The 23,433-nt window shown below is 37.6% G+C and overlaps 2 protein-coding genes across 2 annotated transcripts; one reads left to right on the top strand and one right to left on the bottom strand.

Moving 5' to 3' along the window:
- The first annotated feature begins 2,418 nt into the window (after nt 1-2,418).
- LOC133525631 (xaa-Pro dipeptidase) lies at nt 2,419-16,622 on the top strand. The gene is made up of 13 exons (XM_061861950.1): nt 2,419-2,598; nt 2,713-2,892; nt 3,480-3,671; nt 4,087-4,134; nt 4,831-4,892; nt 5,330-5,374; nt 9,689-9,764; nt 11,170-11,363; nt 11,590-11,724; nt 12,188-12,302; nt 12,941-13,132; nt 15,522-15,673; nt 16,436-16,622. The coding sequence occupies exons 2-13, from the start codon at nt 2,722-2,724 to the stop codon at nt 16,482-16,484; spliced, it is 1,431 nt and encodes a 476-aa protein (XP_061717934.1). The 5' UTR covers nt 2,419-2,598; nt 2,713-2,721; the 3' UTR covers nt 16,485-16,622.
- LOC133525630 (ankyrin-1-like) lies at nt 16,394-21,624 on the bottom strand. Its single transcript, XM_061861949.1, has 3 exons — nt 20,197-21,624; nt 19,611-19,829; nt 16,394-16,873 (listed from the first exon to the last, which is right to left on the bottom strand). The coding sequence occupies exons 1-3, from the start codon at nt 21,352-21,354 to the stop codon at nt 16,658-16,660; spliced, it is 1,593 nt and encodes a 530-aa protein (XP_061717933.1). The 5' UTR covers nt 21,355-21,624; the 3' UTR covers nt 16,394-16,657.
- Nucleotides 21,625-23,433: the final 1,809 nt, after the last annotated feature.

The following is a 23,433-nucleotide window of genomic DNA, read 5'->3' as shown; positions in this document are numbered from 1 at the left end:
TCAGCCTGTGTTGTCATTCACTATGCTGAAAGAACCTTCAAGGTACAGTCGTCAAACAACGGAAGAAGAGGCGCGTCCTCTGGCCTCGAGCAGATTACCGGCGATCGAGGAACTCACCCTTGGCCTGAAACAAAAGCTCCACCTGCAAGCTCGGGCTAGAGCAGCACCTTACTATATCAGAAAGCAAGAACCTGTAAACCTCGTCGAGAGACTTCTGGAACAGCGCGCTCTTGTAGCGGAAGCCGTTCGGAGACTACAAGAAAAGAAACAATCGTGTCACGAAATATCAGTTGATTCGTAATTTAGATAAAAACAAAACATTTAATCTGTGAAAGTGTGGAACGTGTTGTGAAATCGCTTGTGTGTAAGAAACGTGTCGGGTTACAATGGTGCTATATGCGGAGAGCGTGCGAGAGCGGGACGGCCAGCTATGACGTGTCACGCACGAGTCACGAGAACGAACCAAAATGGCGGCCCAGACTCTACAATCATAATATTTATTCTTCGTTTTATAGTGACCTTAACTGATCAAAGTACTAAATGACGTAACAAACGTTACTTTTTGTTACTCATTCCAAATTACCTTTTACTTATAGTTTAGTTGAGTAAAGAAGGACTGTTAATTTTATTAATGTTATTAGCACTGAGGCATTTCCATTTTAAAACAATTATATACCTAAAACTATTTCACTATTATTCTTAATAGTATTCAGTGAACAGCTTTAAATCTTTATGTAACAATATAGCTACGTGTATACTGCCAATGGCTGTTTCATTAGCAGTTTATATAATTAGCACTTATTCCATACGATATCGATGTAATATTCTCTCTTGTTACCTACCGTTTTAATAAATTTAGAATAAATATCCAATGTCAAGTGTACCTCTAGGTAATTCAATAATAAGCATGTTTACGTTTAAAACAACATGTTTACTTGCAGCAGGTATTGCATCAGCTTTCAAAAATTGATTGCAAATGCAACACATCAATAATCTCCGCGCTCCTATTTTTGTCTTTTTTATTTTTAGTATTTATAGAAGGTACATTTTTAAATGAAATCCATCGTCTCATAAATGTATCTTTCGTTACCTATGTAATTTGTAGGAAATATTAGATAATGTTCTTTAAATTAGGAAGTACATGAAGTAGAAACTATGTACAACAGAACTGTACCAAATCGGGTATAAAAAAACATTGTATTACATGTGTGCATGTTTTAGTGCATTTTGTGATTTTAGATAGTTTAATTTATGTCGATCTTGTGATTTAGATATGTAAAAATAAATAAAAATAAAAGAAAATAAATCTGAATATGCATTTATGTTTAATCCTACCTCAAAGAAACCATCATAATTCATTTTTTACACTTTAGTTTTGAACGCCTTTCTATTTTCTTCAGGTGAGCTCAAGATATTACTGTACTTACCGCGAGCAACGTGTTAGTAGGTCAATGTAAAGTGACCACATTTGTAACACATTATTCATCATTTCGTATCTTACGCGTCAAAACAATATTGTTTAATAAAATGCAAACAAAACACTACGAAATCAATAAGTAAACTTAACAAAATTGCCGCCTACCTACTTGAAAATTTCTAACCAATAAGTAAATGTATCTATTTCCGGCATTATCATTTCTGGGTAATAACTAAGTGCAATAATCAACACTTCTGTTTGGTTTCGAAACAGGGACAGGGTGTTGCGACTTTGATTCTGATTATTTTCCTTGAAAAATAAAATACGCGGCGCTACAATGATTAGCGCCATCTCTTGGTGAATAGACCACTAAGTATATTAACAAACATATCAGTATTTTTACAATTTCGACATCTAGCGACGAATAGCCGCACTATTTGCTAGTAGATAAAGTTTATTGACGACCGGTTTGGCCTAGTGGGTAGTGATCCTGCCTACGAAGCTGATGGTCCCGGGTTCAAATCCTGGTAAGGGCATTTATTCGTGTAATGAGCATGGATATTTTGTTCCTGAGTCATGGGTGTTTTCTATGTATTTAAGTATTTATAAATATTTATATATTATATATATCGTTGTCTAAGTACCCTCAACACAAGCCTTATTGAGCTTACTGTGGGACTTAGTCAATTTGTGTAATAATGTCCTATACTTAATATTTATTTATTATTTTATTTATTTATTTACTATAATATAATACTTATAATTTTATTTGTCAAGTTTTATAAATATAATAATTTCACATCGCAAGAGCCTGTTTACGGGCTATGGTATGGTTCTCTTATTACATCGCTTTATGACAATTGAGCGAATTAAAAAGAATGTATAGTTGATTTACTAGTGTCATCTTTTGTTAGAAGTTTTTATTACTTGCAACGACTACATGACGTTCTGTTTGTTTTGTTTGTCAGCAATGTCAGTCAGTGAACTCAGTGACAGTGACAACCAGCTGTCATAACATAATTATTGTTTCTACTTTGACTCGAGAGCATTACAGTATTCAGAACTTTCCTATAATTTTCCAAAACAGTATCTACGTTTTGTTGGGTAAATTACGTTCTACATTATATTTAAAATTTGTGTAAAGTTACTTACGGTTTAAACAACTTCTTATCAAATCAAAGGTATGCGCTTTTTTGCTCTAATCAGTTATCGTATGTACTTTAACGTATCAATTTTAATGTTTGTTATCGCTTCAATTCTATTCATACCTTGATTAGTTCATTTACTCGTCGTAGCTGAAGAGAATGGCAGCGTCATGGTCGATGGGTCCTGGCACTTTGGAAGTGCCCATGTCCTTATTTGCTAAGAACAGGACAAGATTGGCAGAAAAATTGAAACCGGGACAAATCGTAGTACTGCAGGGTGGCGAGAGCATTCCTCATTACGATACAGACATCGAATATGTGTTTAGACAGGCAAGTAACTAAATAACAATACTGAGCAAGCAATTTTATTATAACCTAGCATTGTAATAATTTTAAAAGAGGAGATTTATTTATTGTTTGAGTCAAAACAAATATTGGCACACAGTCAGAGGAAGTGAATTTGTATTCATGAGTAACAAATATTTTTATTATTTAATAATGTTTTATCAATTTATCATATGTGCCATCATATTCAGTTACAAAACTGTACTTACAATTTTGGTGTTTTGTAAGATTAAGCATCTGTTAATTATGATTTAATTTTGGTTAACTTCAAAATGATGTGTGAGAACATTCCTTTGAGTGATGTTATGATGTCCGCTGGTGTGATGTTGTGGAGGCGGACCTGCCTCGGCTGAATGCCAATTCATGGCAGGAAACCACGCTGGATCGGGACAGGTGGCGTTCTCTCGTTTCGGGGACCAAGATTCTTTTTGGATCGCTGAGCCAAAGCAGTTAGTTAGCTAGTTGAGTGATATTATAAAGTGTTTTTGTGGTATGAGTTACTTAAGTTTTTGTTATTGAAACATCCTGAATGAATTTTATTCTATTCTATTGATTACATAATTATTTCCCAGGAAGCATACTTCACATGGCTGTGCGGGGTACGCGAGGAGGGCTGTTTCTTTGCCCTTGACGTTGGCACATCTAAATCATACTTGTTCATCCCGCGACTGCCTGCAGAGTACGAGGTTTGGATGGGCAAACTGCACACTTGCGAGGACTTCAAGCAGATGTATGCTGTTGATGAGGTTCATTATGTAGATGAGGTAAATATTGGACAGTATTGGAAAAACCTTCATTGGGTCTTAAAAGGTTTTACATTTGCAATGTTCATAGGAATGATTGCATTATTAATTGTATTACTGTCTAAATAAATAAATCTTTTAGGGACAATTGTATACAGATCAAAACCTAGTCCCAAACTAAGCCAAGCTTGTGCTATGGGTACTAGGCGACAATATACATACATAAATACATACTTAGATACATTGATAACATTCCATAACTCAGAAACTCTAACTTCCTATTGATAACTCTGTGTCCTGCAAAATATTTTTTTTGTACAAATAGAAGACTTTACATAAGCAAAGCACACAAATGTATACATTAGTATTTAGAATGGTATAATATAAAAATAAAGGTTATATTGAATAAAATCTAATTTGTATTTATTTGTTCTAGATTCAAAAAGTTCTCAAAGGATTGAATCCTGATGTTCTACTCACACTGGTAATATTCTTTTCACTTCTCATGCTCGTAAAATTGACATTTAAGTCGCGTGTAAGCGACATACAATTGCTTATTATGCTCTAGAGCCTAAAGTAAAATCATCTATTAATAACCTAAAATTTTGAAAGTTTTTGTAAATTTTCCTCGCAATCGAAGTGAAAAGTAGAGTGTATAACTCAGGCATAAATGTCCATTTTTATCCTCCACTATATTGGTTCTCGCTGCATTCGGACCAATAAATTACCTTGGATATAAATAGATTACTTTATGCCCTTGTTGTACAATCTACTTTTTAGGGTTCCGTACCCAAAGGGTCAAACGGGACCCTATTACTGAGACTTCGCTGTCCGTCCGTCTGTCGCCAGGCTGTATTTCATGAACCGTGATAGTAAACCAGTTGAAATTTACACAAATTATGTATTTCTGTTGCCGCTATAACAACAAATACTAAAAACAGAATAAAATAAATATTTAAGGGGGCTCCCATACAACAAACATATTTTTTTTGCCATTTTTTTAAAGAATGGTACGGAACCCTTCGTGCGCGAGTCCGACTCGCACTTGGCCGGTTTTTATTGTTTTATTACTTGTTTCTATCTGGTAAAAAGTATAAAAATCTATGTATATAGAATAAATTATTTGGTTCAAGTTTGTTAAAAATTAAAAGTGTTTGTAAAGTTATGATTGAATTTTCAGAGTGGTCCAAATACAGATAGCGGGTTGATAGCAAAAGAAGCTGTGTTTGAAGGAATTGATGAGTAAGTACTACTTTTTCTATTTTCTTTTTCACAATAAACTTTTTTAATTTTTTTCTTGCTGATCATCATTTTCCTCGCGTTGTTCCGACATTTTGCCACGGTTCATGGGGGCCTGGGGTTCGCTTGGCAACTTATCCCAAAAATTGGCGTAGGCAGTAGTTTTTACGAAAGCGACTGCCATCTGACCTTCCAACCCAGAAGGTAAACTAGGCCTCACGGTGTTTTCCTTCACTGAAAAGCGACTGGTAAATATCAAATGATTTTCGTACATAAGTTCCGAAAAACTCATTGGTACGAGCTGGGGTTTGAACCCGCGACCTCCGGATTTCACGTCGCACGCTCCTAGGCCACCAGCGCTTTTCTGTATTTTCTTTTTCACAATAAACTATTTTTAATAGTTTTCTTTCTATTTGAACAAATTTGAATTTTTTTTCCAGGTTCAAAGTGGATAATGAGATACTATTCCCAATAATTGCAGAGTTGTGAGTATTATTATGTTTTTTTCTTATCATGTGCGTTGAGAGGCCGTCTAAGCTAACTTTGCAGACTTGAAAGAAACAAAGTAAGGAGGTGTCATTATAAACGTCATATTTGCGTAGAAAATTGACATTAATGATGACATAGCCACACTGCTAATACCATACAGAGTTATAATAATAATAATTCAGCGTATATTCGTCCCACTGCTGGGCACAGGCCTCCTCTCATGTGCGAGAGGGCTCGGGCTATAGTCCCCACGCTAGCCCAATGCGGATTGGGGACTTCACATACACCTTTGAATTTCTTCGCAGATGTATGCAGGTTTCCTCACGATGTTTCCCTTCACCGAAAAGCTAGTGGTAAATATCAAGTGAGCATAAAGTGATAAGTGACCAGCAGCACGGCTTTTGTCCACGCCGATCTTCAGTCTCAAACCTGCTCTCGTGTCTCTCGTCCTGGACCAAGAGCTACAACGACGGAGAACCTGTGGATATCATTTACCTAGACTACGAGAAAGCATTTGACAAAGTCCCTACAACAAGACTGTTACAAAAATTAGAATTCGTGGGTATACGAGGAAGGCTTCTCAGCTAGGTTGAGGCGTTTCTTCGAGAAAGAACCTTCCGTGTAAGAGTTGGTGATACGCTGTCAAAGCAGCGAGAAATTAACAGCGGTGTGCCTCAAGGATCTGTCCTTGGACCTGTGCTGTATATAATATACACATTTGACCTGCCTCATAATCTCCATTGTAACGTCAGTATCTTTGCCGACGACACGAAGATATTTTCTAACCCTACACGACTTCGACCAACTCCAAAAATATCAAGACGAGATAGCAAAATGGTCAAAGGAATGGCTTATAAGTCTGAATACTGAAAAATGTACAGTGCTACAAGTTGGTAACCGCAATCCACATCTTAGGTACGCTCTAGAAGGAATCAAACTTACACCAGTTAAAATGCAAACGGACTTGGGAGTCAAAATTACTGAAAACCTCAAATGGGAAGAACATCTCACAACCATTACTAAAAGAGCTAAATCCTTGATCTACCTCGCTAGAAAAGCCTTTGGAATCCTAACGGCAGAACTCATGCTTAAGATATATATGACATATGTTAGACCCATCTTAGAGTATGCTTTTCAAGTCTGGAGTCCTTATTTCGTCAAAGATGTTGAGATGCTTGAGAAAGTGCAACGTAGTTTCACAAAAATACCGAAACAACTAAAAAACATGTCTTATGAAGAAAGACTTAAAGTGCTGAAGCTCACAACATTAAAAGATCGCCGAGAGCGCGGAGACCTGATTGAAACGTTTAAGATTCTGACGGGACACTACGATATAGACCAGTTTCAAGACCTGTACAAGCGCAATAGTAACACCCGTCTGCGAGGCCACCAATATAAGTTAATATCTGAACTGTCTAAAAACCACCCCCGCAGACATTTTCTCAGCAACAGAGTGGTCAAAGCATGGAACAAACTACCAGAAGATGTGGTCTCAGCACTGAATGTCAATCAGTTTAAGAACAGACTAGACAAATACTTAACCAGCGCAAAGAATACATATTGAGTGAAGATCACTCAGATACAGGCAACTATCAGTTGTTTCAACTGCCTGCCTGATTAATAAATAATAATAATAATATTTCGTACATAAGTTCCTAAAAACTCATTGGTACGAGCCAGGATTTGAACCCGCGACCTCCGGATTGAAAGTCGGACGTCATATCCACTCGGCCACCACCGCTTTTTCATACAGAGTTAGCTTGGTAAAACTCTACATTCTTTCTTTGCTAAGATATTTACATATGATATTTACATTTTATATTGAACCTTATTGGATTTTAATATGACACTTTACAATAAGTATTGCAACTTCTATTGTTACCAAGTTATAGCGGTTTTTATCTTACATTGTTTTCCGATAACAAAGATATCATAATTTAGATAATTCATTATGTTTTTTTTCTGATTGTAAAACATCAACCTTTATACTTAACATACAATTTAGAAATGGAACTAAATTAGTGAATATACTTAAATTTAAATAAAATTAGTTTAATAAATTTGTGGCTTACCTATTTTATGCGACGTCATAATTAATGAAATCTGCGTATGTATACATATACATACATAGGTGTGAACCGTTATGATATGAACTGACAAAAAGGCTATAAAGAAAAATATTAAGACTTAATTGTGAAACATCGTGAGGAAACCTGCACACATCTGCGAAGAAATTCAAAGGTGTATGTGAAGTCCCCAATCCGCATTGGGCTAGCGTGGGGACTATAGCCCGAGCCCTCTTGCACATGAGAGGAGGCCTGTGCCCAGCAGTGGGACGTATATAGGCTGAATTATTATTGTTATTATTTCAATTGTGAAACATAATTAATTAGACTTAAAATTCATGATAATGCCAGCGCGAGCTACGTGCTTCGCTTGTATCCGATAGGGGAGTTTTTCCGCTTTGTAGCGAAAAGTGCCTACAACAGAGAACCCGCCTAGTGGGTTACTGGCAGTTAATGTCTCAATTTCTGACGCGTAAAGCGTTAAGTCCAATCTATCACGGTACCTACAGGAAATATCCAGTAAACAAGTTACCGTAAAAAACTTGTGACACACACTTTTGTTGCCGACTGTGTTTCTTCTCATTTACTTACATGTCTTTGATAGGTACAGTCAAGGTATTAAATATAGATACAGACAAAGTGGCAAAAATATGTACGCAGTACCTTAATATATAGGCAATAAGGTCGTGTATACATTTGGCACTTTGTCCGTATCAATATTTAATAGCTTGACTGTACTTCTCGATACATTTCTCATGAAACTAAATTCGATGTGTTTGTGTTTTTCCATTGAGAGTTCCGTTTGCAACTTTCCGACTGCATCGTGAGATCAGCTCCCTGTTAGCTTACCTAATATTGCATTGTCAACGGAAATAAGGAGGTACTCCTCAGCTGAATTGGATATTTAACTTATAAAAGTTGTAACAAACTTATATGCCTACAAACAAATACGTGGGGAAGCTAAATGAGTGAATTTCAAAAAAAAAACAGTTAAGAGGCTGTCAATACCTAAAGCGCGCACACTGTCTATTTGTATCGGAGTAAATGAGATAGCACTGTCGCATGTTACTGGGCCTGGGCAAGGGAATAATAAGAAAAATATTTAAATAAAAAAAACTGGATTATTAGTGTAGTATTTTACTCAACAGCGGTTTAGATATAAATGTTTTGAAATTGTGATTTTAATTTCAGACCCATAAGTCAAAACAATAAAGACAAATTGTTTAATTGTGATTTTAAGACCAATCTTTGCAATTATTTTCTATCGAGCCGATTTCGTTCAATCATGTATCGAGTACAACCACGGTCTTTGAAATATAATTAATATGAACATATATTTTTCTTACTTGACTAAAACAAATAGTCTTTCTTAAAAAACTGTTTAAGTAACATCAATTTCAAGGACATTGGGTGTTGACAGCCTCTTAAGGACCGTAATTAGTCAAAAGTTAATTGATTCCATTGTGTTACGTTAATTAAGCCATTTCTAAGTAAGCGCATGGTATATGTAGACATATGTGTATGAAGTAAGTACAATAAATACAATACAATTTACATGGTAAGTTTTACACAAATGAATCAAGTAACTTATTAATCACAGCATCTTAACTACGCTTAATTAGGTTTTTTTTGCATTACACCCAAATAATAGTATGTAATCAGGAATTGCTAAACCATTATTCATCAGAATTGTATTGTTTTAAAAACATTTATGTACTAAGTGATATGATTCATATGACCTACTCTCTCTCTCTAGTCACAATCATCATATGCTTAGCACAGCTGTTATTGCTACATATGTTTATATGTAAGTGTTCATTGTTTGTGATATAACAGTATGAAATATTGTACACGAGTTGTTGACAAGGCGGAAGACAAATAGTTGTTTCTTTACTAACCAATATTTCTATAACTTATATTATATGGAATAACGAGATGAGCCCGTTTGAACCCGTGGCTCCATCAGTCATCCATGCCATACAAGTTAACTCCTCACAAAGCTATCAACGATCTTTGAGGAAAGAGCTTTGACAATGTACACATCAGGCATATATTTTACGTGCAGATCAGGTGAGCGTGCCGCCGCCGATGTGCCTTTATGCAAAAGGGCCTGCATGCATTACCTACGTTGTATGATTTGCAGGAATTACAGCGCGTGTTAGTGAACGACGTATTCGCCGAATCTGAACGAAGGTTCAGAAGACTTTTTTATTGTATTTACTTATTATTTTACCTTACTTTCAGACGAGTCATCAAAACACCCGAGGAAATAGAAGTAATGCGTTACGTCGTCAAAGTTTCTTCCGATGCCCATAAACAGGTACCTAATTTTGAATTATCTTCCTGCTTCCGGTATCTCGCAACCAAGTGCTGGAATAATATTCCTCCACCATTAAGATGCCTTAAAACAAAGCAATCGTTTGTCTCATTTTAAAATGTACCTTTTAAATAAACAAACTGCAGAAATTCCGCATGGGTACTTGGTTGCAGATTACCGAATCTAGTTTGTATGTGTACAAACACTTTAAGTATATTATTGTTGGCCGTTTTATACTCGACCTCTGATATAAAACTATACACCAACACGCACCACACTTTTACATAATCCATACTACGACACTTATTATTATTTTATAGGCAAGCTACTAATTACTTTTGTATATTTATAATTTTTTTTGTTACATCGATAATCTGTCCGTGATCTGGGTTCTAGCAGAATTATCAGTGCTTCACCCGAAGGAGAGTGAAGCGTATTACTGAGTCAGAACCCTTTTGTTTTGCTGCAACGCACACAGCAAACCTTACCTTTTATTGATGCTTTTTGTTCTTTATAAAAAAAATATTTTGGTGTTGCTATTGTTTCTATTATTTTTTGTTTAGATGTGGGTATTGTGGCAAGAGAATAAATGGTTTATCTATCTACCTAAACTTAAAAAATTTAAATTTTCCTTTTTTTCTATTACTGGTCCGCAATTGTTTGGTTGGATTTCAAGCAGTTACTTGTAGTGTCCTACGACCAACTCAGTATTGGTAGTGTTTTGTAGAGCAACTGTGGAACAACATTGTGCAACAGTGAATAACTATAACTAGGTAAGTTACCTAAGGTGCAGCTCCACAAAAATAAACTGCGGTGTGGATGCACTTTTATGCAGTACTTTTCAAGTAGACGCTTGTTTAACAGCTAAATGTAGGTTTATGTTAGTACTTAATTTTTTCATGCAATCAAAATCCCCGATCTTCAATCAGTCGTAATTAGGTGATCTACCTACTTACCAACCTTATTAGATGAGTGGTAAGGTAGACCTTCATTTATTGTCTTTGACCCCTTAACTCTCAGGGTTTTAACTTGCATGAAGGAGGAGCCACAAACTACCTTGAAATTTTCAAGTTAGATTGGAATCTTCGTGCCGCCCAATGTACATTAAGATGTACACTCAGTTTCGGTTGAATGTTGTAATATTTTTGAAGAAATGAAATTCAAGCCAATTAAAAATACAACTACTTCCTTAGTTATACTTTTGTATGGTGGCTAAGAGAAGGATAGTCCAAAATAAAACCCGGAATGGAGTTACCGTAAGGCGCGAGTAGGGCCAACCTGAAATAAACGGTAGATTCCTGCAGCCGACCTGCCTCCACACGTATTGGCTCGCCTTTCCTGTTCCTGGAGAGGATCAAGAGGTTAGCCCACGATAGGTAGGTAAATAATATATCTAATGATCCTCCAGGTGATGCTCTTCGCGAAGCCCGGCCTAATGGAGTACCAATGCGAATCCATCTTCCTCGACCACTGCTACCGCGTGGGCGGCTGCCGGCACGTGTCGTACACGTGCATCTGCGGCTCCGGGCACAACGCGGCCACGCTGCACTACGGGCACGCGGGCGCGCCCAACAGCAAGCTGATTCAGCCTGGCGACATGTGGTACGTCTCCAATAGGCTAGCTGAGATGATCAGGTTTGATTTCAGGATGGGTTTGTTTTGGGACCCATTAAATTAAAGCAATACAAAAGTCAGAAATCACAGTCAAATTCTGAAAATACTACTAAACGATACTTGAACGTGACTTTACGATCAGATTGGACAACAACAACAAAACAGGAATTGACTGGATAGTGGATATCAATTAATATACTTTTGTTGTTTCCAGTTTATTCGACATGGGAGGCAACTACGCGGGCTACGCGGCGGACATCACCTGCAGCTTCCCCGCAAACGGCAAGTTCACACCCGAGCAGAAACTCGTCTACGAGGCCGTGCTGTTCGCTAGAGACGCCGTTATCGAGTACGTAGCAAGAATATACTTATAGATGTAAACACTTAGGGCCAGTTGCTCCTACCACAAATGACAAACTATGAACCTTTCTATTCAATAAAATTGAGCGAACGTTTTAAAGCTAGAGATACAAATGTCCCGCGACACGTGTCGCCGGACTTCCCTCGACTGGCAACATCGCGCGACACGATCGTGTCGCCAGTGTGTATCATAAGGCGTGCGATATCGCCTGACATATCTAGATGTCAGGCGAAATCGCACGACTTCGCTTGACATGCCCCCGATGTGTCCCCTATTGTATTACTATGGCTTATGTGTTACAGAGAGTGGTGGAACATGCCCGTAGCGGGCATAGTGTTGTGGCGTAGTGGGTGAACTGAGTGGAACCTTTAAATAAAATTAAGTACCGCATTATTCATTTTAGTTGGTGTTAATGTATTAGGCCATTAATTCTGATTATTTTCTCTTTTAGAGCCGCTCGTCCGGGAGTCATGTGGCCCGACATGCACCTGGTCGCCAACAGGGCTATGTTGGAGCATTTGAAAAAGGGCGGTCTGCTCAAGGGAGATGTAGAGGATATGATTAAGGTAATTGTTTGGTGTTTTATTTTCATTGTAACCTGTCAAACAATGACAATATGGTGGACGAATGTTTGAAATGTCACCGTATTTAAGAATAATTTCGCAGAAAATTTAGTTTTTTCTTCGCAAGTGTGCTGATGAAAAACATCGAATGTGACTCCGGGGGTAAGAATATTGTAAACTTTGGTCTTTCATTCCCTCGTGTCCAATATTTCATTTACCCCCCCCTCCCCCCCACGTTGCACAATGTACTATACTGACTGACTAAATATATTTTCCGGTATGCCGACATCACATTTACTTATAGTACCTATATACTAAACTAAAACTAGAAATTTAACTACTATAGAATGCATGACATTAGGTACTTACTACTAACCTAACCTAAATAACACCCTACACTAGAAATTCACTCCACGACCCCCCCGACGCAAAAGTACCCATGACGCTCGCCGCGTTGCCACGTTGAACGGCTATGGATAACCTTTGCATCAGGAAGGTCCCTGAGCGAGGATCCAACCCTCTCTCTCGCATGCGTCTCCCCACTTCCTCGAAAAAGGCCTTGGCATCGGCACACCAGCACCCGGCGGTTTCTACAGCAAGCGGGACAAATAAACTAAACTGACTAAAAAGAGAATTTCCAGGCGGGAATAAACGGCGTCCTCCAACCGCACGGGCTCGGGCACCTACTCGGGCTGGATGTGCACGACGTGGGCGGCTACCTGACGGCCTGCCCGCCGCGCCCGCCCGGCCCGCTGGCGCGCCTGCGCACTGCGCGCCGCCTGCAGCCCGGCATGCTGCTGACTATTGAACCGGGCTGTTACTTTATCCCACCGGTGAGTACATGAAGGGATACCTGAACGCATTTGCCAGAAAAACTGGAAATCGTACGGTAAGCAACATCTGCTCCTGATGTCAGCAGTTGACGAGGCTCTGCAAAGAGTACAACGACAAAGAAGAAGAGTAGGTAGCAGTGTGGCAGTTAATAGGAAAACATCGGACAAGTGCCGGTCGGGCTCGCATACCGAGGATTCTGTACTTTTTAGTATTTGTTGTTATAGTGGCAACAGAAATATATCATCTGCGAACAGACGGACGGACAGACAGCGGAGTCTTATTAGTTATAGGGTTTTACCCTTTGGGTACGGAACCCTAAAAACGTGCTCCAGTTCTACGGCCCACTGTAGAACGACGCCATACTTGTGATTGAACATGAGAATTTTCTGTTTTACGAAGATAACTTTTTACTGTCCTAACAAGTCTATGAAATTTAGTAAGGATCTTGGGATGTATGACTATCCCTTCCGTAGTTTACAATTCTTTGTGAACGCCATTAAAAGTTATCATCAAAAAACAGATCTCATGTCAAGACTTCAAATGGAATCATTTCACAGTGCTGCCTTGAGCTCCTGCTCGACGCTCGGAGCATCTCTTCTTCCCGTTCAGATGTTGTCACGGTCGCCATGTGAAGTGGGATACAGGTAAAACTGTGCCCGCCGCGGCCGCAGGGCCCAATAGCTCGCTCTAATAAGGCCTCTACGAGCATGTACACTTGCCTTAGGGCCTTACACATTGCCTAATGCCAAATTGCCTCGCGCATACGCGCGAACATACATACACATACGTTCGCTTTGTGTGGACCCGCCGGACATTTTGGATGATTTATCGAAACTACCCGACATTCTGAAGTATTCCGAATTACCAAGAATGTGCATCCTGACTGTATAAAGGCTACTTTCGAAATCTGTGTCTCGTCGTTGGGCCATGAGGCCCATGAGCTTAGTGCTAAACTGCGAACCTTACTTGCTTGATAATCACTCTTTCCCTTATTCTATTCATCTTTTTATTAATTTTTTTTCTACTTGCGTTGGTACGTGTATACAATATGACTGAATTACATTACGAATTATTTGAACAAAGAATCTATCAATCTCAAGTCTTAATGCATTGCCCTAGGTAGTGAAAAAAATCGGCTAAGTGCGAGTCAGACTCGCACAGGAAGGGTTCCGTACCATTATCTATAAAAACGGTCACCCATCCAAGTACTGACCCTTTTTTTTTTTTTTTCTAGGGGGGAAAATGCATTCCGCATACCACCCGGGTGCGGGGGGTGACCCGAGTGGTTATGTGGGACTCCCGTCTAGGCTAATGAGGCCCACGGTATACCCACTAAAAACCCCCCATATGCCACCTCGCCGCCTTATTGGTGGGGTTACGGGAACACTTGCGTACTCATCCGCGACCCCACCGGCGGCAGCCGCCCGCGAGCGGCTCCTTCGCGGATGCCCGAGGGCCCTTCACGCGAGGCGCGCCAGATGGTTCGACGCGCCTTCCTCCTCGGCCTCCGTCCTGCAGTGTAGCGGACCCCCCCGAGCCCGCCACAAGGAGGCCACGGGCGCCAGAAAACTCCCCAGCGCCCGGCGGCAGATGAGGTCCATGGTTCTGCCGCAAACCACAACTCGGCTGCAGAGGACAGGGAGAACGGCACACCGTAACACCGACACTCCTCTTCCTCTGCAGCCCCACCAACGCCGCTACAGCGGAACGGCCCCGCCAAGGTCGCAGGGGATAGGGAGAGTGGCGCATCGTGATACCATCACGCCTCTTCCCCTGCGATCCCACCTCGGCCGTCGAGGATAGGGAGAACGGCTAACCGCAATACCGACACTCCTCTTCCTCGACGGTCCACCTCCAACGCGTCACAAGTGGGCTTATCAAGCCCACTTGGAGCGTCCTCCTCGGGCCAGCCAGCACCTCAAACAGGCCGGCCCTGGTTGCCTCTTCGCTTCACCGTGGGAGACCAAGCCACGGCTACTAAGCCCCTCCACCACGACAAGGTGGGCAACCCTCGGGGGGATCCAAGTACTGACCCCGCCCGACGTTGCTTAACTTCGGTGATTGGATGAGAACCTCGAGATTGGAAAGAAATTTTATTTTATTCTGTCTTTAGTGTTTGTTGTTATAGCGGCAACAGAAATACATAATCTGTAGAAATTTCAACTGGCTAACTATCACATTTCATGAGATACAGCCTGGTGACAGACGGACGGACAGCGAAGTGTCAGTAATAGGGTCCCGTATGACCCTTTGGGTACGGAACCCTAAAAATGAGGATAGGTAAATGGAGTGATTCTACTGAATTGGTTCTTGACACATCCCTCGCTCATCTCTGATGAAACGCAGCCTAAACCTTGCTTGACCTGACCCATTTCTTCTCTTATTCAGCTACTCAACGCAGCTAAAAACAACCCGGAGCAGTCAAAATTCTTCGACTGGGAGGTGGTGGACCGCTTCACTGGTTTCGGAGGTGTTCGTATAGAAGATGACGTGCTTATCACCGAGACTGGCGTGGAAAACCTCACCTTCGTGCCTAGGACGTAAGTCACATTTTACTTTGATATCACGTCACTATTTTTGGCATATTGTTAAAAACATTTTGTTAGTACAATTTTGCGAAATTCCAGGCTGACAATTCAAAAATAACAATCGAATTTTATTTATTTAATATATAACACATTTGAAATGACGCAAGGGTTAAATCCTAAACTGCAGCCAAAAAACTTGTCATGATTCTCCACACTTCTTTGCATAGGTAATAATAGACCGCGGGCCAGTAGCATATTTCGTCAGTCATCGCCTCCCGGCTGATACTTTGTCAGATGATAGTTTAGATGCTTTCCCTTTGATGGGAGGCGATGACAATTTTTTTTTTGTTTATAAGAGTAATAATAATGCCTTTATTTCGAGTAACATAATGACTCATACATATTAATTTGGAACACTAGACTTAAACGATATACTATAAATACACATGCATTAATACAATAAAATAAACATTTTAAGTGTTTCGGTGGCTGCCATGCCTCAACCCACCAACGGAGCGGCAGCTGACGTTCACGAGGGTTCAACTAGTCGTTAACCACTACACGATTTTTCAGCCAGGAGGCGATTGGGCATGGAAATTGTTGCTGGCTCCCGGTATAAAAATTATTTCTTAAGAATTCGAATTATTTGATGATGCTATTGCTTGAAGGTGGACCTACCATGGGAGATTAGTGAAAGTATTGGTATAAAGGGATAAAAAATTAAAGACAAGATTCAGATTCTTAAAATTTATTGACCATTTTTTTTTATAACAGCGTGGCTGAAATAGAAGACTTCATGGCGAACGGTGCAAACTTCAAATGAAGCAAAAATTTAAACTTCAGGCATTATTGTATGATATTGTAATTATGTAGATATACCTAAATAAGCGAAATATATTTTCATTTTATACGCCAATCGTTACAAACCTCTGTATATTTAATAAATTATTTATTTGTGCAATATGTTTCAATTTAAGTCGTCTAGTTTTTGAGATCTCAAAGGTATCTTAAATAGCGTTTCAATAAAGGTGGTACAGGCAATTTTTCTAATGCTTGTAGAAACTTTTCCGTTGTCTTTATACCAGAAGATCTTAAAACACTTCTGACTTTTAACCTGGACAAGTGTTTCAATGGCGGGACGTACAGTGACAGGCACTCGGCTTTGATATTGTCTGTATTGTTGTCTATAAAGGAAAGTAATTGTTTTTGTACCTGAAACAGAAAAGTTTGTATATGGAAATCCATAAGAGGCAATAGAGGCATATGTGCCAGCAGTGGACGCAATTATTCTAAGAATTTTAAGCCTAGCAACTATAAGCACTTTAGGGTAAACATATCTGAATTTGACTGATGATACATAGTACTTATACTACATGTAACCATTTTTGAAATATTTTTTTTTCTAAAAGTTCTCGAAAATAAAAAATCTGGTTTCATTCTGGATATAAGTACATAGAACATCTTTTTTCCGCATAAAAAAATGCGAGACGTGCCAGGAATTATTATAAGTATTATAACCGATAATTTCGCAATTTCGGAAACATTCTGTTGCCACATTATTAGAGTTGCCATGAATCGAATATTCAGCAACTAGTCGGTATTCGGCAACTTTGCCGTATATTCAGTATTCTGCCGAATACCGAATATCTGTTGCACGTACCTAAAAAGAAAAATTACACAATAAAAAAACCTAAAAACTAGGTATGTTTAAAATGTATTTTTAGAAAGTTGTAAAATACGAAGATCCCTTTTTGAGCATGTGTTGATTAGAAAATAAATATATTTCTATCATAAGTAACTAACTACAATCATTAATTTAGTTGAACTAAAAAAATATTTTATTGGTATTCAGGATAACAGCTGTAAATATAACTAAACATATAAATGCTTACATAAAAGAAGGCCAATGACAGTCATCAATTAAATTGCAATATCGTCGGGGATAGTGCAATACCGCGTAACTAACAAATGCAGTAAGGTCCAATTACCTTGTACATTGTTTGAATTTCGAACTCTTACGACTTTGTTAGTTGCGCGGTATTGCACTATCCCCGACGATATGTAACAAATAAAATAACAAAAAATTTGAAAACAACGAAAATATGTCAATACAAATGCTCGAAACCTTAAACCTCGTAAAATGTATGTACTTAATTAATAATCTAGTTTAATTTACTTTTGTAAATGACCATTAAATTTGCATTAGTTACAACTAGGGTTGCCAACTATTTTTTGGTGGAATATAGTATTTTCCAGAATAAGGCATTAAAAATATAGTACGTTTCAAAAAAATATAATACTTTTAGATAAAATGCTTAACATACGTGTAATATACGTTTAATCATTCGCTCAATCAATCAATCACTCTGTTAAGATTAGTTATGGTAACGATTTTAGAGCAAAAATGTAAAATTGATAGATTTAGTCGTTGAAATTGTACTCCTTTTGTTACGCAATATCTAAATAACAAGTATTGGTTTCTATTAGCACGTCTTCTCATCTTGCCTTTTAATAATGAGGTCGCAAGCGAGCGTCCCCGGTAATATGTGACGAGAAGGGACAGTTTTTAAAAATTCCTCAAAAAACTATGGTAGTAAATTATACAAAATTATGTATAAGAACAGTTTTAGCAAATGTTGTAGATTGTTTAAGTATGAAAGTTACGTTGAAATTAAGTCGATTTTCAGAGAAATTGTCACTTGTTTTGAAGTTAGTTCTGGAGAAAATTGATTACGTCTAACTTTCATTCAAATAACTAAATTCAAATTTATAATAACAAAAATGTAGTTTATTAAAGTTGAAGTACAGGATATGTGTAATACAAAATTACCATTTTTAGCAGTCCAAACTTTACGAAATTTACAAATAAGATCAACAAAATCAGTGCTTTACGCGTGTTTACCTAAACGTCCATCTGAAAAACAATCATTACTAACTAAATGAGTCTATTTAAAAAAAAATTAAAGATAACAAGACGCGCTAATAGAAACCAGTACTTGTTATTTCTAATAGTTGACGGAAGTTGTACACTTTCATCGACTAAATCTATAAATTGGACATTGTTGCGGCTAAAATCGATAACGGCCTCTTAATTATTCCTTTTGTGTAGACCACTCTCTGTTATCAAAATCATCCTATTCCTAGACTCCAGCTAACATGCCATCAGTTAGTCATTTATGTAAAACTGCTCACTCGTCATCTCATACGCCCAGTAATTATAAAGAGTAAAAAAAAAATCTTTTTAATAACAATATTTATTTAAAGTTTAAATTTATATTTTTTATTGAGCTTTGTGCACTTTTTAGTAATGTCTAATTTTTAATAAAATGAGACAACGATTCAGTACATTTATACTGAATATTTATGACAATATAATAGCTCACTTTTTATTAAATTTATGTCAGCCCTGTTGCATTCCTCACGCCATTTTGTCTTCATACTTGAAATAATTTTATTTGATTAGAATTAAATTGATAATCGATCTTGAACAAATTAGAAGGATGTCGGAAATATAGTATTTTAGCGTACTATATATTTTTTCAACAGTATATAGTACAGAGAGCCAAAATATAGTACAATACTATATAATATAGTACGGTTGGGAACCCTAGTTACAACTTACAACCAACAAAAATTTCACAAAATATATCCAAATAAATACCTGAACATAGTATTCGAAATGAAGTCAAGTGAACTGAAATATATCTTAGAAAACGTTGTGCTTTGTTGGCGAACAGTTTTCATAATAATTTGGGTCACTATTTATTATTATGAAAACTGTTCTGAAAATGTTCACATGATATGCCGAATATTCGGTCGCCAAATACAATTTTATTTATAAGCAACTAGATATCTATTTATATATGTCATCATCACCAGCATCGCCCAGAATGGGCTATGCCATTCAAGGTTGTAACACCACTAGTTTTAGGAATTGTTAATAACTTACCTGAACTGGTATCCGGCCCAACCAGCCACAGCTATGAGTAAAAGTCAGCAAGTGATCAGGTTCACAGTGCAAGCTGTATGGCAGCATCACAACAGTTGTAGCGGGATCAGAAGTGACAGAGGCGATGAAGGCATCTGGGAGTATTCGCTGTTTACTGTTGTTTGTGGATAGGCTTGAATAGTCTACATTGCAGTTGTGCTCAATAAGTATTTTAAATACCTGAAATTCATTAATATATATTATGTGGCATTATCAGACACATGTAAGATGCAAAAAAAACTACTTTATATGATATTAGAAACGAAATCAACAATTGAGAAGTTTGACTTTAGATTAGATTATAGAAGTCTGTTTTTAGATTAATAACCTAACAACTGGAAAATAATTATGTTACAATAGAAACGGAGCAGTTTATTGACATACTCTCTCTGAATAGTAGAAATAACATTGAAAACAAGTAATCTGCATAATACATACTTCACTCCTTGTTGTTAATTAAAAGCAGGATGTGCATAATCGTTTTTATTATTATATAATAAGAAAAGGCATTCTCTTCATGCATACAGGCAATGTTTACTGCACTTACCTCTTCAAAACAACTGCTATGGCCAGAGTAATGTATGTACACAAGTGGAGGGCATTCGTCCCTTTGCAGAGCATTTACTGCAACACCATTCATGAGGAACAGGTAAAAGAATTTTCTAAAAGCCTCAAATGCACTATTGTAAATATATTCACAAATATTCAAGTAAGAGTTTAACGGAGCATTGGACTCGTAATGAGGCTGCAGGCCTCCAAAATGCTCCAGCATAACAACAAACTCCTCGTAAAAGTCAAAGAATTCTGGCCCCAGGTCATGGTTCAGTAGACTCTCTAAAATATTATAGTTGTAGTGGTGTGGCTTACATGCTAACAAAATAATATCTTTGTTTATCTCCTCTTTATTTGTAACACCCAAAAGTAGATTAAATGTACCATCACAACCCTGATTGAATGCTATATCTGAAGCTGAGAAACCATCTTTATTTTTTATATGAGGATCTGCACCATTGTCTAGCAAAAACTGGACAATTTTTTCATTGTTACCATTACAAGCTATTATTAGTGGCGTATCTTCATTGGCAGTAAATTCATTTATGTCATCAATGAAAGGTAGCATTGCTTTTATGATATTAAATCTACCAGTAAAGCATGCTAAGTGAAACGGTGTGTAACCAGTTTCATTTTTAATAGACGGGTCACATCCGGCATGTAATAATACAGTTACAGACTTTAACTTTGATGCCAAAGCTGCATCATGCAAAGCTGTGTCTCCATCAAAATCTTGTACATCTATCATCGCTCCATGGTCAATTAAGAGCTGTATAACTCCCACTCTCCCTTGAGTACTGGCTACATGTAGAGGCGTAACACTCTCAATACTGCCATAGTTGGCAATATCTTCAGCACTGTCTAGTAAAGCTTTAATCGTTTGCAAAGAACTGTGATGACGACAAGCTAAGTACAAAGCTGTGTGGCCTTCGTGTGTTTCTGCTAAAGGTCTGCAGTCAGGGTGCTCAAGAATGAGCACCAAGCTCTGATAGCTGTCATTTGCAGCAGCTTCGTGAAGACAGGTCCATCCTCTATTGTCCACGCAATTAGGATTCACTTTCTTCAACAAACGGTGCACATTTTGAAAATCGTTATTCCTTGCAGCTATGTTCAATGGGTTGGAAGTGTTTGGGTTGAGCGAACTGAAGTCCATGGTTGCTTAATGTACAATGCTTTAATTATGTTGTGAATATAAACGCATTAATAAACGATGTAATATTTTCCACTGCACAATGAGATGTTGAGTATCATGACTAAGTTCTGCATCATATGATAAAAATGCAGTACAGTAAACAATTCGCTTACAATTTGAAATCTAAATCCAAATTTACCTTCAATCGTTAAACATATTGTCAGATATATGAAAAATCATTGAAATGAAATTTACGAAAATCAATAATCAATAACATGCGTATGGTATGACACCGACTTTAACACTTTTGACAGGTACGTTCAGTACTGAAGTACTCCGCGTTAGTTTACTAGCATGGGTTTGATACCTTGATGCTTGATAAGTTGATAACTGATGATGGATGAGCAATATTGTTATTGTTCCCAAAACATATATTATAAATATCATAAGATAATCCACAAAACTCTAGCAGCGGGCCAGAGGAACGAAAAGATTCAAGATTCAAATATAATATACAACGTGTCCCAAAACTCAACGATAAGCCGGCACCAGAGGATGGAGCTGCTTATGATTAGTCGAGAAAAAATAAGGAAAAAAATATATCTCAATTATTTTAGAAATTACAGAAAAAAAATGAAATTCATCGAAAATCGACATCCCTAATGGTATTTTTAACGACCATGTCACAAATATTCAAATATTACTGTTTTTTTTTTGTTTTTGGAAACTTAAGTAGCCCTGCTATCTAACACAGTTCTTAAAAATACCATAATACATGTAGTTTTTACACAAAAAATAATCAAAATTCATTTTGTCCCTACAATTTTGAAAGATTTTTTCTTACAGTCCACTTTCAATCATCATGGTGTAAAAAAATAGTATCGACACCACTATGGCAATTATTTTCAAAAGTTGACGCAACTAACCAAGATTCCAAAATGGTATAATACTTTAGGAAACCTAGTCACAAAAAAAAACAACGAATTTTTAAACAAGAATCGACATTATTTAATGTTGGCGGTAATCACTTTTACTGTACCCAAAAAAGGATTTTTGTTGTTGAAAAATGTTGAATAAATGCAAAGTAATGGTACAATTTTTTTTCCTTTTTTTTAAATTCATTTACTACATTATTAATACTACAGTAAATGTTCAAATTGCCTGCCACCGGCATTAATAGCAGCGTTTTACCTTACAATAAAACGCTTATTAAGCGAAATACCTTATTTGAAGCCTATTTAATATTTGAGAGTGCGATGCTGTTTGACAGATGACGTAGCGGTTCACTATAGGCTGACACCTACCCCCTTTGTACTTGTATTTCAAGTTTTAACCCCCTCCACCAGGCGCCCGTGGCCCGCGGCCGCGGAGCTCTTCATTGGGTCTCAAAATATAAATAAAACGAAGTTGCAATATACCACATTCGAAAAAGGATTGCATTTGATATTATTTATTATTTCGTTTTCAATATGAAGAGACATACCAGTTGACTTGTATGTATAGACTATAGATGTTGCTTATTGCAACCTGCATGGTAGGAGAAAACGCAGTGAGTTAAAAATACCCTCGGGCATTATATAAGTGATTTGGTTTATTGCAACTGAGTGTTGTAGCCACAGGCGAATTTAAAAATATAGGCTTCAAATAAGGTATTTCGCTTAATAAGCGTTTTATTGTAAGGTAAAACGCTGCTATTAAGCTTCTGTACCGTTATTTGAAGCCTATTTAATATTTGAGACGTGTCTGTGATCGCCTGGTGGCCAGAAAACGCCAATGTGAATAATTTATACTGATATGTGAAAATGGTGGAGACAACAAGTACAAGTGTACTTAACAATCCGGGTACATGGATGAATGTGAAAAGGCTTAAAGTGTGCAGTGACATATTTTACTTTACAATGTTATTTATAGATAGGACCTATAAATATAGAAAACAGTATGTTTATTAAAATAAATTATGAAAACATAATTATACTTTTTATTTTATCCATCCAACAATAACATTGCGATCATTATATGTGTTTCAATACTTTCAATTGATTTCAAGGTCCACATTCTAACAAACTGACTCATATTTGACCTTATATTACCTTGCCAAAA

This window comes from Cydia pomonella, chromosome 15, assembly GCF_033807575.1.
Source record: "Cydia pomonella isolate Wapato2018A chromosome 15, ilCydPomo1, whole genome shotgun sequence".
Taxonomy (NCBI): Eukaryota; Metazoa; Arthropoda; class Insecta; order Lepidoptera; family Tortricidae; genus Cydia; species Cydia pomonella.
Note: the sequence above shows the minus strand (reverse complement) of the source record. Positions and strands in the feature narration are given on the sequence as shown.

Bases quoted from the DNA above. Each gene is read 5' to 3' on its own strand.
- LOC133525631 (XM_061861950.1), top strand. From the start codon at position 2,722: ATGGCAGCGTCATGGTCGATGGGTCCTGGCACTTTGGAAGTGCCCATG. The intron at 3,672-4,086 runs GTAAATATTGGA...TATTTGTTCTAG, and splicing joins AGGTTCATTATGTAGATGAG to ATTCAAAAAGTTCTCAAAGG. The intron at 4,135-4,830 runs GTAATATTCTTT...TTGAATTTTCAG, and splicing joins CTGATGTTCTACTCACACTG to AGTGGTCCAAATACAGATAG.
- LOC133525630 (XM_061861949.1), bottom strand. From the start codon at position 21,354: ATGGACTTCAGTTCGCTCAACCCAAACACTTCCAACCCATTGAACATA. The intron at 19,830-20,196 runs GTAAGTGCAGTA...AATGAATTTCAG, and splicing joins ATAGCAGTTGTTTTGAAGAG to GTATTTAAAATACTTATTGA. The intron at 16,874-19,610 runs GTAAGTTATTAA...TTTCTGTTTCAG, and splicing joins TGGGCCGGATACCAGTTCAG to GTACAAAAACAATTACTTTC.